Genomic DNA, 15712 nt, shown 5'->3' with positions numbered 1-15712 from the left:
CCTAGCGGGGAGGAGTGGTCGACCTGCTTCCCCTTTCCCCTCCTCTCTCTGGTTTTTCCCCCTCCCCCCTTGCTCATTATGGCAGGGAACAAGGCGGGTAGGGCCCCTCCAGCAGACCCTGCCGCCCCTCCCCCGCCTGCCGGCCTCCCTGAGCCTCTACCTCCGCCACCGCAGCCGAACCACCTGCTACTGCCCCTGCTGGGGCACTGGCAGCGGTGGACACCGGGGTGACCTTTGCTGCTGCCACATCCGTCGCTCCTTCCGACTCTGGGGAAGCCCCACCAGCTGGCGGGAAGGGCCAGGGTAAAAAGAAGGGTAAGGGCCCCGCTAAAAAAACCAGTAAAAAGTCACGTGCTTGAGTCTTTCTATGACACAGAGGGTTTTCACCAAATTGTCTATCAGTTGTGCACTTAACCTAAGGAGACAAGAAATCCTGGTATAGCCTTATCTCAATGATTGGCTAAATTAAGAAATACCTGACAACAGGCAATCAGCTCCGTTTAAGCAATCCAAAAGTTCTTAGCCTTGCTAGGTCTCAAAGTCAAGAGAGAGAAATCTATTCTGACACAAAGCATAGAGTTCACAGGGGCAGTTAGGCTCTCAGTGATCTGGAGTCTATCGTCCTCAGGACAGATTCCAAAAGTTAACAAATCTTTGTCAATCAGTGTCAAATTCATCCAACACCAGCAGTGAGGACATGTCTCAGGCTTCTAGGTCACATGATCTCACTTATGTCACATGACATGACAAACTCCATCTTCACTCCATGTAAGAGTGATTGAAATGAATACATCTACCCAACAGACATTGCATGGACATGATGATTACTCTCCCACGAAGTCCTCTCTTTGTTAAAATGGAGGAAAGATCATCTTCAGGTATGCAACGGAGTAACCTTCTCCATACATCCATCTACAAAGATTCCAGTGAAAGATGCTTTTGTTCTTGAATGGGGGCTCATCTGGATCACATGCAAATTCAGGGACTATGATCCCTCAGGAAGCCTGCTTCCACATAACATCCTAGAGCCCACAGCGATCTGCCTGGCATGCAAGGATTTCCTGACTCTTTTTCAGGAATCAATAATTCAAGCGCTGACATTATAGCAAAGCAATGTACTGTATCAGGCAAGGGAGAGCAAGACCATCTCCACTCTGTCAAGGAAGCCATATGTTTATGAGAGTGGTGCATTATACACCAGGTCACACCAGTAGCTCTGCACCTTTCTGGCTTTCAAAACACACTGGCAGACCAGCTCAGCAGGAACTCTCAACAATAATGAGTGGCCTCTCTCAGACGCAGTCCTACAGAGCATCTTTTGCAAACTGGGATTCCCAAAAGTAGACCTGTTTGCAACAAACCACCATACCAAGTATTGCACATTCTGCTTGAAGGGATGTGAGGCCAGGCTCTCTGATGTACCTTCCTTCCTCATCCCTTAGACACTGGGGTTGATGTATGTGTTTCCATAACACCAAGTGTCCTGAGGAAATGAAGGCAGCCCCCTGGGTGCATGATCATGATGGCTTTAGCACGGGCCAGGCAGTGCAGGGACAGGATGGGCTGGGCTCTTATGGTCTGGGGGAGTCACCCCCTGCTCTCCCAGGTCTCCTCCACTGCCCTCCTCTTTCTCCCTATTCCTCCCACTCAAGCAGTACTAAGAAGGCCCCTGTCTCCTGCAGCTACCCCCACTCCCTTTCTCCACCCTTGGGACTGAAAATCCTGATTCCCCAAATGAGCATGGCGGACATTGTTCATTCAGATAATCAGGATTTTCAGTTAACTGAAATTCGGATAAACAGACTTTACCTATACAAGGCATGACCGAAACAGAAGGAAAATAAACTGCAGTGCATCTCAGAACATGTCCCTGATTGCACTAGCAGTCTGTGTGACATTCAACCAACATGCTGTCTTTGGCATGGCTGCCACACATTGACAATCCCTGCCAGCTATGAAAAGAATTAACATGATTTCACTGGAGAGTAAACACCTGAGGAGCCCTTTGGCCTGGGAAGACTTGGACATTGCTTTGGCTGCCCGCCCCCGACAACGTAAATTGAATACCACTGACCTAGAGAATACTAAGTAATAGTCAACATGGACTTGTCATGAACAAATCATTCCAAACCAATATAATTTTCCTTCTTTGAAATGGTAACCGCCATAGTGGATAGGTAGAAAGCAGTAAATAGGATATATCTGGACTTTAGTAAGACTTTTGACACAGTCACACATGACATTCTTCTAACAAAACTGGGGAAATATGGTCTAGAGAATGTGAGTGCAGAACCAGGTGAAAAAACATATTAAGAGAATAGTTATCAAGGGTTTGCTGTCAAAACGGGAGGATTCATCAAGAGGGATCCTGAATAGGTCTTATGTCAGGTACTATTCAATATTATAATTAATTATTTGGATGACAGAGTAGAGAATATATTTATAAAATTTGCAAATGACACCAAGCTGGGAGGGTCTGATGGGGCATCTGCCCCACATTGGCAGAAATGGGGTTAAAAGCAGCCCTAGGGAGGCAGCTGATCACAGAAAGGCTTATGGAAGCAGCTAATCAGGGCCAGGCTGGCCCATATAAGAAGGGCAGCAGAACAGAGCAGTTTCAGTCACTCCCTGTAGCTTGAGAAGGGTGGAGGACTGGCTGCCTTGCAGGCGGAGGGCAGCAAGCACCCTGGGCAGAGCAGTGCTGCAGGTAGAGACCCAGGAAACTAAAGACCGCTCCTGGCAGGCTGCAGGATCTGCAGACTGAGGTCCTGACACAAGGGCAAGGAGAGTGCTGGAGCCACTGAAGGAAGGGGCTAGACAGTGGACTGCAATTAGACCATGAACTGCAGTCTGGCACAGAAAGAAGCGGCTAGACCATGGACCCCAATTTGCCACCGGCTGGACAGTAGACTGCAGGTCCCCCCAGAAGGGGGGGGAACAGAGTGTGGCACAACCAGAGGGCAATGTCATTGAAGAGGACACCACAGTCCTGGGAGCGATGTGGGTCCAGGAACAGAGGTGACAGCAGGCGAGACACCACCAGAAGACGGCACATTGCTAATTCCCTGGACAGCCAGCAGGAGGTGCCACAGTGGTGAGTCGCACCCCGTCACAGAGGGGTTGCGAGCACATTGAAGGACAGGATCAGAATTCAAAAAGACCTTGACAAATTGGAGAATTGGTCTGAAATCAACAAGAGGAAATTCAATAAAGATAAGTGCAGAGCTCTGCACTTAGAAAGGAAAAAAAGCAAATGCACAACTACAAATTGGGGAATAAGGGGTTAGGCAGTAGTATTGCAGAAAAGGATCTGGGGGCTATAATGGATCACAAATTGAATCTGAGTCAAACATGATGCTGTTGTGGAAAAAAGCAAATGTTATTGTAGGATGTATTAACAGAAATGTCGTAGGTAAAATACAAGAGGTAATTGTTCCGCTCTACCTGACATTGGTGAGGCCACAGCTGGAGTACTGTGGCCACACTTTTGGGCTTCATGCTTTCAAAAAAAGTTGCGGACAGATTGGAGAGAGTCCAGAGGAGAGCAACAAATCCGATAAAAGGTTTAGAGCAGTGGTTTTCAAACTTTTTTTCTGGAGACCCAGTTGAAGAAAATTGTTGATGCCCACAACCCAATGGAGCTGGGGGATGAAGGGTTTGGGAGGGGCTCAGGGCTGGGGCATAGGGTGGGGCCAGGAATGAAGGATTTAGGGTGTGTGAGGGGGCTCTGGGAAGGTGGTTGGGGTGCGAGAGGGTGTCAGGGCTCTGGGCTGGGAATGAGGGGTTTGGGGTACAGGAGAAGACTCCAGGTTCGGGGGTGGCTCAGGGCTGGGACAGGGGGTGCAGGCTCTGGGCTGGGGGTGCAGGTTTGGGGGGGGCTCAGCTTTAGGGCAGGGGATTGGGGTGTGGGGTTGGGGCACGGGCTTACCTCTGGCAGCTCCCAGTCAGCGGCGCAGCCGGCGTGCAGAGGCAGGCGGGAAGCGGTGGCCAGACCCGCGCTGCTTCCCACAGCTTCCACTGGCCAGGAACGACGAACTGCGGCCACTGGGAGCTGTGGGCGGCCGTACAAATGTAAACAAACACTCTGGCGGCCCACCACTGAGGTAGGGACTAGCCTGTCTTAGCTGGGCAGCACTTTTGATGGCAATTCTAGCAGCCCGGTCGGCAGTGCTGACTACAGCCACCACAACCCACTGTTTGAAAACCACTGGTTTAGAGAACAGGTTGAAAAGACAAGATGAAAGGAGCGGGCTTGTTTAGCCAAGAGAAGAGAAGACTGAGTGGAGACAGTCTTCAAATACATAAGTGTGTTACAAAGAGGATGGTGATCAATTGTTGTTCATAGTCACCAAGGGCAGGACAAGAAATAATTGGCTTAGCTGGCAGCAAGGGAGATTTAGGTTAGATATTAGGAAAAACTTTCTAACTATAAGGATAGTTTACCCAGGGCGGTTGTGGAATCCCTGTGATTAGAAGATTTTAAGAACAGGCAAAAAAGCCTGTCAGGGATGGTCTAGGTATATTTGATACTGCCTCAGAGTGGGGAGATGGACTAGAAGACTTCTTGACATCCCTTCCAACCCTGCATTTCTACCATTTTTATGACTATCTCAACATCACCATTCTATCCAGGGCCACACTGTAGTTTCCAATCCTGTAGTGACTCATGCATGTTTTTCACCCAGTTGGGAAGCTCCCTTGTTCCTGAGACCTTAATATAGTACTAGCAACGTACACGATTCCCCTTTTGAGTCCTCAGCAACCTGCTCCCTTTACCACATGTCAATGAGTAGTGCGTTTCTTGTGGCCATTACATCAGATAGAAGAGATTCAGGGCCCCCTGCATATAGTGTACCAGTTACTCTTAGACCTCATCCGAAGTCCCCTCGGAGTTCCACATAAACCAGTCCATTCATTTCTTGGTTTTCCTTCCTAAACGTCACTCTATCCTGAGTGAAGAGAATATTCACACACTCAGTGTAAAGATCATTGTCATTCTACCTAGGCAGAACAAGATCATTCAGGAACACACCCAGGGTATTTTTGGCATTTTCTGACAGGGTTAAGTGGCAATCTTTATTCATACAGACATTATCTGAATGGATTTCCGAGTACTTAAGAACCTGTTATGAGTAAGGGTAGGAAAGATCCACTCAGTCATATTAGAGCTCATTCCACTTGGACTTTGTTGCCTGCTTGAGGAAGGCTCCCACATCTGAAACATGTAATGCAGCTAGATGGAGCTCGATCCACATATTAGTCCCTATTCCCTAGTACAGGCTGGCAGGTCGGATGCCAGTCTTTGTAGGACTATCCTGGAGTGACTATTCATGTAGGACTCCTAATACCCACCTCCAAGGAAACAGAAACATTCTTGTTAGTCACTCTGAGTGGAATCCATGCAGACAATTGACAAACAACACATGGTTCCTTGAGCTACAGTAACAGCGGTTTTTCAAGATGTGTTGTCCATACAGATTACACAACCCACACTGCCTCCCTGCTACTTCATTCTCACACCTATAGGATTCTGTACTGAAGAAGAAACTGAAGGGCAGTTGGGCTCACTCCACCCTTTTTGCCCTTTGGTGGGAGCAATGAGGGCCCCTAAAATGTAAACATGGCCTCAATGGACACCACTGGCACAAAATAATCCAATCTCATGTGCCAAGGGTGGAATCTATGTGGCCAGCAAGTCTCGAAAAACCACAGTTACTGTAGGGACGGTTGAGTAACTATTCTTTCCCTTGGGATCTGTTATGGTTCAGTATCAACAAGTGACACTGTGTATCAAAGTATGGAGTCACATGAAAGGATCCCACTCTATTTCAATGTCATGAGAAACATCTAGCGCCAGCAGGATGCCAGTCCCTTAAATGTTGAAGATCCTCTAGACCAACACTTTTCTAACAATGTGCTTCTCAGATCTTTGCAACACCAAGTCAAAACTCTCCAGCTTTCTTATCAGAATTCATTACTGAGGAAGCGAGCACCAACCTTCCAATCACCAGGCTGAAATGTTGGTGCAGGTTAGGAGCTTCTCACTGTAATCCCTGCACCAGACTTAGACTTTCAAAGTGAATGTGCTGATCTTTCAGTACTGCACTCTGTTGTATGACCCTCAAGTGTCTTCTCCAACAGATGAACTTTGAGGTGGCCCTCCTTCTTCTTTCTAGTGTGAGGGGTGAAAATGATGCAGACCAAGCATCAATATGGATTTTGTCCTTTATTAAGGCATTTAAAAGCAATGCTCATGGTCACCATTGTCACACCGCACAATGCAGAGAGACTACAACTAGTCTTTTTACTGGCAACAGCCACAACATGAATGGTAAATGAAGAGAGACCACTAGGCCTGAACCATGTAAAATTGACCAGACCTTAAGAACATAGGGGTCAGGGCCAATGGAGTCTGATCCCAAACAAACCTGCAATAGTTCCTCCTAACAATTAAGAGTGCAAACTTAACTGAAAGCTAAGGCTACCTTAACAAGCTCAAAGGAGAATAGACTGAAGAAAGCACTGGGGATACCACAGTATTTCAACTTGCTGCTCCTGCAGTGTTCAGAAAGAACTCAGGGCAGTTAGGATTGGTCTTCTTTCTGCCATCTGCTCAATGCACAGCATCAAGGAGCGTGTGCATGGCTCAAATAGGCACTATTAGCCAAAACTTTCTCAGTTTGTGCACCTGGTTACAGGTATCCCAAATATGGGGACACACATGAGCAACTACCCAAAGAGTGTCTCAGGACCTGGAGGCTGGTCACAAGGAGGGATTTTGCAGGAAGTTCCATAGGTGAAGTGGGGGATGCATAAGTTGAGATGTTTGTTGCAGGTAGCAGTTGTGTGTGGTCATGACAGTTGGCTCAGGGCCTAAGTTCCCCCTAAGCTGCGCAGTCACCTATTAAGCGCTGCGCAAGTGCTCAGGGCTGCGGCAGGGAGAGATGCCTCTCCCCCAGCCCCAGAGCTGCTGCTGCGGGGAGAGGTGCCTCTCCCCTCCAGCCCAGGTGCTGCTGCGGGGAGAGAGAGTGAGCTGGGGGGAGTCCTCTCTCCGTGCTGTAGCCCCAGGGCAGCCCAGAACCCATACCCACAGCCGGAGCCCTCATCCCCCGCCGCCCCAAGCCCCTCATTCTTGGCCCCACCCCAGAGCCTGCACTCCCAGTCCTCACGCCCCCGCACTCCAACCTTCTGCCCCAGCCCTGAGCCGCCGCCCCCCTCCACTCCGAACCCCTTGGCCCCACCCCCGCCACATGGATTTTGTTGTGTGCCACACATCACCTCCATACTGGTGCACATAACAAAATTAATTCTGCACACACGTAGGAAAAATTAGAGGGAACACTGCTCAGAGCTGCTAGCATTAAGCAGGTGGAAGAGTCCAGATGGAATGCTTTGGCTCAGTCATCCCCACTTAGCTGAATAAACTCATTTTCAGTAACTCAGAAGTGCCATTACACAAAGTTGAGCTACTGAACATAAACAGAGTTTTCTTTACATGCAGGACAGATACTGAAACACAGGTGTTTCACCATTATTCCATTTTGCTTTCTCCTAACTGTCAAGGAGCCTGTAGGCTCCAAAATTTCATCTGCATCTTTTACAGGGACTGTCATTTTAAAGGCATGTTTCCTGCTGGTTCAGCTGAACAGGTTACAGGAAAGATGGTTTCTCAAACAGGGACCACATTCTGCCACTTTACAGACCCTCAGTATGAAGCAACAGGAACATAAATTCTCAAAGCCTGGAAAAAGATACTCACCAACATTCTGCTGAGTGACCGAATGAGCCCAGCCATTGTAGCCAAACATCTCATTGGCCAGACTGATGACCCTGTGACCCTCAATATAACAAACCTGAAAAGAGGAAGAGTGAATTTTAAAAGATCCTTTACAGTCATAGCTGTACTGCACTAAGAAACACTGTTCATTTCAAGAAACATTTGACTGCCTGTGTGCAAACAATGAAAAAAGAACTTTTCCCTGCCAAGCCCAATCTCCAGAAGAAGATGGCACAACTGAGAGAGGTAGATTCAGCGGACACAAGAGAAAGGGGAAAAAAACCCCAAATAATTTACTCACAACACATAGCATTTATATAGTGATTTACATGTTGAAAGTACTGAACAATTAATTATTACCGCCCAACATCCTATGAAGTAGGTAAATATTATTTCCATTTAAAAGATGAAGAAACTGAAGGAGGAAGTTAAGTGACTTGCCAAAGGTGTCAAGAAATCAGTGGCTGAGCTAGGGACAGTTTCTTATAGTGAAGAATTCTCTGTCTTCCACTGCCCACCCACAAAGTTTCTGCATACACACTTGTTTGTACCTTCTGTCCTCCACCAGCCTGCCGGCTGCTGATGTACTCCGGACCCAGCCTCTGACGCAGGGCATTCTGGATGGCCACGTATTCGGCTGCCGTATACCGGTACTTTAATAGAAGCATAGCAGAGTCAGACAGCTTTAGTTTCTTCACTCTATTAGCTCCCCTGCACCTGTCTCATCCCATTTTTCTTTATTGCAGTCTTCCAGGAAAAGATGAGTATTCAACTCTCATGCTTCAGGATGTAAAGGATAGTCAAAGGGCTCAGGAAGGAATTTACCTTGCTCCATGGGGTAGGTGTATTATGCTGGTGATACTGCTTGCTCTTACAAGGAACTAGAATAGATGGATCAATGATCTGTGTTAAATTCTATACAACTGTTTTCCAATTCTCCCAAGCAGGAAACATCCCAATTACCAAGTGATAGAACTCAGCCAAGCACACCAGTCTGAAAGAGTACCCTTGCTCCCATCCCTATGAAATCCTACAGCAGTTGTAACATGTGCAAAGTCCAGTCCAGGCTGCAGGGGCATGAAGCATAGCGGGAATCTCTATCAGCACCACTCATATTAGTCAGAAGATCAACTAGGTGTCACTACTTATTGCGCTGGAAGAAATGTTAGTTATTATCTATACACACTCTGCAAAAGATACAGATAGCATTAAGTATGTGTTCAGGAATGTGGAGTGAGTGTTCCTGTTCTGCATGGATATAGGTGTGTGTGAGGAGAATTCCAGCTCCAGTCTGAAGAGTAGTGTAGATATCTCTCTCTACTCACCAGCACCACACTTCCACCTAACTAAGGAATGGAGCTGGTCTTCTCCAAAGGGAATCTTGACTAATCCTCAATCTTGCTGCTCTATTCACTTGCAAAACAGAACTCAGAGTGGAATTTTAAGGGACCCTCAGAGCTGTGCTAATCCCCATCCTGCCAGGCAATATAATTCAAGCAAACAGCATGAAATTTAAACAAAAAATTCTAATATACAATCATGAGGTTTTAACATTTAGATTTCAATGTATTGTTCCATTTAACTTTTTTTTAGGAATAACTGTCCATTTCTTTTTCTGGCAGTTACACAGAAATATACAACGTCAGGCAAAAGGGAAAGAGAGCATTGTGTATATATATATACAGACATCATATTCATTAGCTAACTGAAGAAATAATGACATGCATAGGAGAATTCACCATGCAAGGCCAAAGACAAACTCTGTCTATTGGTTTCTTCCAATGGCTGAATGAAAACAGCTACCTTCTCTCCACCAATAGAGGAGAATGCATGTTTTTATAAGCAAGCCTGGGGCATGTCATCCACTGTTAAGATAAATTCAGTCTGTGATGGGGTGTACCTACCCTGCATTGGTTCAGAAAGGGTTAACCACACGCTGTGGGCTGAGGAAGCCACACCTCCATGCCCCTGCTGGGCATGCTTCAGATGAACCAGAGTATAAAAGGGAGTAGTATAAAAGGGACCAGTTGCGATGGATGGGCCTGGGTTCCCCTACCCCAGCTGCCCCGCTGGGGCGAACTGCACTGCTGACTGTAGCCATTGGACCATACTGCCCTGAGCTACAGGTCTGCTAGATAGACCCAGGCTATTAGGCCAAACTGCCCTGAACAATAGGACAGCCTTGTGGACTCTGGCCACTGGGCCGCACTGAAGGGCGGGCTGCATTGACTCTGACCACTGGGCCATGCTGCACACAGTGCATGTGACTAAGATGGGGCCCAGTGATGACCCTGAGACCTTTGTGACATTCAAACAGGTCGCCAGCCCCAGTGGCCACCAGTACAGTGGGCTACCCTCCTGGCACTGTACTTAACTGGCCCAGCCCAAACCGCCTACCAGAACTTACACCCCCATCAGGCACTTCGATACAACAAAGTGAAGGCAGCCACCCTGGACCAGGCTGGTGTCAGTCCTGAGATGTACCGCCAACGACTCTACTGCAAATAGTACCTGCTCAGGGCCAGGCCGCAGCCCAGCAACTCTGGGACTACCGCTGGTGGTGGCTGGAATCAGAGAAATGGACCAGAATCCAAGTGGTGGAGATGGTGGCACTGGAGCACCTGCTGGGGGAAGGAATGGGTGCAATGGCACTGCCCAGCAACCCTTGCTGAAGTTGTCTTCTTATTGGAAGACTTCATGACTGCTGAGGGTCAGAGCAGCAAGCCTGTAGAGCAGGGAGCCCAGGAAACTGGGGTCATCCAGCCAAGTGGGGACCACAAAAGGCCAATGTAAGAACCTCTGCTGCCAACCCAGGCCACCAGCAACCATGACAAACCCTGATACAAGGTGACTGAGTGACCTTCCCGGGACAGACGAGCCTGAGGAGTCGCGGTATTATCACCATCCTGGGTCAGAAGGTACGAAACAACCACCGACCACTCCTTAAGAGGATGGCGAGAGCCATCCAAAAAGAACTGCAAACTAAGCTGTCCCTAAGGGTAGTAGAGGAATCTCAGAGAGAGTGGCGGAACCCGATAGTACTGGTCCCAAAGCTTGTTGGTGCCATCAGATTTTGTATCGATTTCAGAAAGTTAATGCTATTTCCTGGACCGACACCTACCCAATGCTTCAGGTAGATGAGCTCCTCGAGTGGCTGGGTAGTGCTTAGTTCATCTCAACATCACATCTAACTAAGGGGTACTGGCAAATACCCCTGACACTGGCCTCCTGTGAGAAGACTGCCTTCCCTACCCTGTTTGGCTTATACCAATTTATCATGATGCCGTTTGGGCAGCAAGGAGCCGCAGCTACCTTTCAGTGACTAATGAACCAAATATTACAGCCACACAACCAAGATCCGGAAGCCAGTTGGGTTAAGGCTCCAGCAGACCCCAGCTGACCACCGCTGCCGACAGAGGAAAGACAACAGAGGCCACAAGACTACCAGACTTGGAAGAAAGCGTAAGAAGCAACCCAGGGACCAGGACTAAGGTACTGGGTGACCAAGACTGATTGTGGAAGCACTGTTTCCTAGTCCTGGGTTGGAACCCAGTGGAGCAGGGTGGGCCTGGGTCCCCCTACGCTGGCTGCCCTACCAGTGGGGCAGCTGATGCCTAGAGGGGCGAACTGTGCAGCAGAAGGCCTGCCCCACTGACCTTAGCCATTGGGCCATGTTGCTCTGAGCTACAGGGCTGCTAGAAAGACTTGGGCCATGAGGTCGAGCAGCCCTGAACAAAAGGACAGCCTTGTGGACTCTGGCCATTGGGCTACATTATCCTAGGGGCCAGAGCAGCTGTGGCGACATGGGAGGCCAAGCCACTTGGGCTGCTAAAATCTCTGCTTTGATCTCCCCTCAACCCAGTGCCCCATAATGGGGTATACCTACTCCACGACACAGTCCAATTCATCAGAGAAAGAAAAACATTCGTCCTGTCCTTTAAAAAATAATTCAAGGCCCTTTCTCCAAGTAATTCAGATAAAAGCTATTAGTGTTGGAGAGACAGCTCTGCCACCAGCAGGGGAAAATGTAATGAGGATGAAGATTATCATGGTGAGGACAACAGGTATGATTTTAACATACAACTAGCGTCCTGCATTAAAAACAATTAAGTGATTTGTGAGATTTCCTGAAGTGCAAGAGGAAGACTTCCAGCTCTGTTCTAGATGAAGAGAGACTGACCTGCCCAAAGCACACAGCAGAGCTGCCATTGTTGGAACCAGTCTTGCTGGTGTGGCTTCCATTGTTTGTCCCCTGACTTTCAGACATTCCTAAAGACAAAGGAAAGAAAACAAATCAAAAACACTGAATCATCGTCATCGGCAAAAACAAAACCCAAAAAACACCTGAATAGAAAGCAACAGATACAATAGTCTCACTGAAGACTTTTAGGATTGTAGTCTAGAAGAGACTTAGTATGTAGTTAGTATGTAGTCCATCCCACTATAAGCATGTAGTAAAAAATCCCTTCATACAGGATGCATGAGATATTATATCAATATTTTACTTTGAATTCTAATGAGCAACCGCAGTTACAACAGAAATTCATTTTGTGATTAATTCATTTTTTGCTTCCCAAAAGCAAATCTAACAGATCCCTGCAACATAACCACTTTTCTTAAACATAATCTACAGTGCTATAACTTTGTTAACTTCTGGTAGAGATGGGCCTTTGCTACTTTTCCCCCCATCCATACCCTCAACCTGTTTTATCTCCCCCATTCATTGTTCCCCTCAGGGCTTTTTCCACGTGGAAGTTAGGGTGTGAACTTAAAACACAATATTTATTCTGCACTAACTCTCCATGTGGACACTGCAATTCTCCACTAAGAACCCCTTTGTCTGGTTTATCTTAGGGCCTGTCTACACTACAAAATTAAGTTGACTTTATCTAATTCAACCGTGAGCCTCCGAATTAATTAAGTTGATTGTGCATGGCCACACCATGCTCATTGTCTCAATGGAGTGCATCCTCACTAGCAGTGCATCGTGGTTAGCTATCCCAAAGTGCAACTTGCTGCAGTGTGTTTTGGGAAGTTTGTGCAATGCCTCATGGGACCAAAACATTGTCGCAGGAGAGAATGGGAACATTGCGTCAGCATCCCATGATGCACTGGGCTCCCTCTCTCATATCAATGGCAAACAACCCAGTGGTTTTCGTGCCTTAAAATTGCCACGCATATGCCATAACCCCAGAACCATGGAGCCTGCTCGGTGTGAGCAACTCAAACACCTCGCGCCTTCTCCTGCAGAATTTCCAGAGCTGAAGTAGGGTCCGCCGTGCAGAACATAGCGATGTCCTGCTATCAACCCGGCTGCAAGCCATTGAAAGAAACAATTCACAGTTGCTGCTGGCAGTCACAGACCAGCTGCACTCTGTTGAGCGCCATTTCTGGTCCCATGAAACAAGCACTGACTGGTGGGACTGCATTGTTTTGCAGGTATGGGATGACGAATAGAGGCTGCAGAACTTTCGAATGCAGAAGGCCACCTTCCAGGAACTTTGTGCAGAGCTTTCCCCTGACCTGCAGTTCAGCAACACAAAAATGAGAGCTGCTCTGACAGTGGAGAAGTGAGTAGCGATTGCTATTTGGACGCATGCAAAGCCAGACAGTTACCGGTTAGTGGGGAATCAGTTTGGAGTAGGTAAATTAACCGTGGAAGCTACTGTGCTCCAAGCGTACAGGGCCACTAATCGACTTCTGCTATGAAGGGTAGTGAGTCTGGGAAATGTGCAGGACATAATGGATGGTTTTGCTGCAATGGGGTTCCTTAATTGCGATGGGGCGATAGATGGCACACATATCACCATCTTGGCACTAGACCACCTTGCCAAGGAGTACATAAACCAAAAGGGATACTTTTCAAAGGTGTTGCAAGCGCTGGTGGATCACAAGTGGTGTTTCACCAACGTCAGCATAGGATGGTCGGGGAAGGTTCATGACGAGTGCATCTTTAGGAACTTGGGTCTGTTCAAAAAGCTGCAATCTGGGATTTTCTTTCCAGACCACAAAACATACATTGAAGATGTTGAGAAGCCTATAGTTATCCTGGGGAGCCCAGCCTAGCCCTTGCTCCCATGGCTTATGAAGCCATGCACAGGCCATCTGGACAGTAGTAAGGAACGGTTGAACTATAGGCTCAGCAAATGCAGAATGGTGGTTGAATGTGCCTTTGGTCATTTAAAAGGGCGCTGGAGAAGTTTACTAACAAAGTTGGACCTTAGTGAAGACAACATCCCCATGGTTATAGCTGTCTGCTTTGTGCTCCATAATATCTATGGGGAAAAAGAGAGGGGAAATTTTCCGCAGGGATGGGCACTTGAGACAGATGGCATGGCAGCCATTTTTGAGCAGCCAGACACCAAGGCAATAAGAAGAGCACAGCAAGGGGTGCTGCGAGGCTTTGAAAAGCTGTTTCAATAATGAGTGACAGTAATGTGAGCTGCTCGTCTACATTGTGCTTTCCCAAACCTTCACCTGGCTTGTATCACTGTCCCTGTAAAGCCAACCCCCTGCCCAAGCCCACTGCTTCTATTCAATAAAGAACATTTATTTCTCGAATCCATTTACTTTATTTAACAAACATAAGTAAAGAGGGAGAACAGAAAAAAAAGGTAACCTTGGGGAAAAGGGGTTGTAAAGTTGGAATGGGAGAAACATTTTCAGCTGTGTAATACAACACCACATTCCAGACCATCAAAGGTCTGTGAATGGGCACCTTCTGTGAGATCAGTCTCTTGAGGGTAACAGAGGTGGAAAGGAAGTAGATGCTGCAAGACCCGGTCCTTATGCTGCTTTGCTGTGTACTGCAATGATGCCAGCAGAATTAATTCAGAAGTTGCGTGGGATAGTGCCCTACCATGGTGGAAGAAATAAGACTGCCCTGCCCAGAAATCTTCTGCAAAGGATCGCAGAGTACCTCCATGAAAGTTTCCTAAAGATATCCACGGAGGATTCCTGGGCTATCCCAGTCCACATAAACAGTCTTTCCTGGGGGCCACCCTTTGCATAGCTGGAGCGGACTCTTGTAAGCAGAGAACATCACCACCTCGCTTTTTCTTCACAGTAAACATGCAATAGCATCAAATGTGTGTGCCTGCTAAAGTTTAACTGGACTTTGATTGTATACTCACCAGAGGTGCCTTCCCTGGCATCATGGTCAGCCACAGTGATGTCCTGCAACCCACAGGGCTTTAGGGTTAAAAATATTTCCTGGCTCTCGGGGAGAATGGATCCATCGCCCGCCTGTCTCCCATTTTCCTCCTCCTCCTCCACCATATAATCCTCCTTGTTGTCCCTAGACGCTTACACCTGTGAGGTGTCCACGTTGCTTGTGGGAGTGCTGAGAGAATCACATGCAGCTCATTGAAGAACTGGCATGTGTGGGGCTCAGCACCAGAACAACTGTTCGCCTCCCTTGCCTTCTGGTACGCTTGGCGAAGTTATTTTATTTTCACACAGCACTGCTGCGTGTCCCCCCCATTCCACGAGCGATCTTTGCACAGATGTTAGCTTTTCTTCTGATGGATCGGAGCTCTGCTTGCACAGACTCTTCTCCCCACACAGCAATGAGATCCACCACCTCCTGTGCAGACCAAGCAGAAGCACGTTTGGGGCGTGTAGTCTCTATGATCAGCTATGCTAAAGCTGGCATGCTCCCAACGCTGATCAAACAGGAAATGGAAAATCAAAAATTCCCAGGGTTTTAGCAGGGGAAGGGCTGTTTCCTGTGTACCTGGCTGCAGTGCAGCAGAATTGGAAATCATCTCCAGAGTGGTCACAGATGAGCTTTGTGGAACACCACCTGGAGGCCAATTAAGTTGAATTACACGACACTGTGTCTGAACTATCTCACAGCTGACCCATGAAAATCGAATTAAGGGCTACGCCTCTCGCAAAGGTGGATTACAGAAGTTGACATTAGAGGCGATTTAG

General features: G+C 47.7%; 1 protein-coding gene across 8 annotated transcripts in view; it reads right to left on the bottom strand.

Annotated features, from left to right (window-relative positions):
* RAD52 (RAD52 homolog, DNA repair protein) overlaps positions 1–15712 on the bottom strand; it is a 46281-nt gene that overhangs the window by 21128 nt on the left and 9441 nt on the right. For 3 of the 8 annotated variants that reach the window (XM_043540414.1, XM_043540408.1, XM_043540405.1), the window contains exons 1-4: positions 14911–14932; positions 11958–12046; positions 8329–8430; positions 7760–7853 (exon numbers count right to left, since the gene is read on the bottom strand). In XM_043540414.1, coding sequence (XP_043396349.1) covers positions 7760–7853; positions 8329–8430; positions 11958–12044 — 283 coding nt within the window. In that variant the 5' untranslated portion in view covers positions 12045–12046; positions 14911–14932. Of the gene's footprint in view, positions 1–7759; positions 7854–8328; positions 8431–11957; positions 12047–14910; positions 15374–15712 lie in introns of those variants that run through there. The other 5 variants (XM_037878020.2, XM_037878033.2, XM_037878025.2 and 2 more) reach the window with 3 other exon arrangements.

Source organism: Chelonia mydas, chromosome 1 (genome assembly GCF_015237465.2).
Source record: "Chelonia mydas isolate rCheMyd1 chromosome 1, rCheMyd1.pri.v2, whole genome shotgun sequence".
NCBI classification, from domain to species: Eukaryota; Metazoa; Chordata; order Testudines; family Cheloniidae; genus Chelonia; species Chelonia mydas.
Note: the sequence above shows the minus strand (reverse complement) of the source record. Positions and strands in the feature narration are given on the sequence as shown.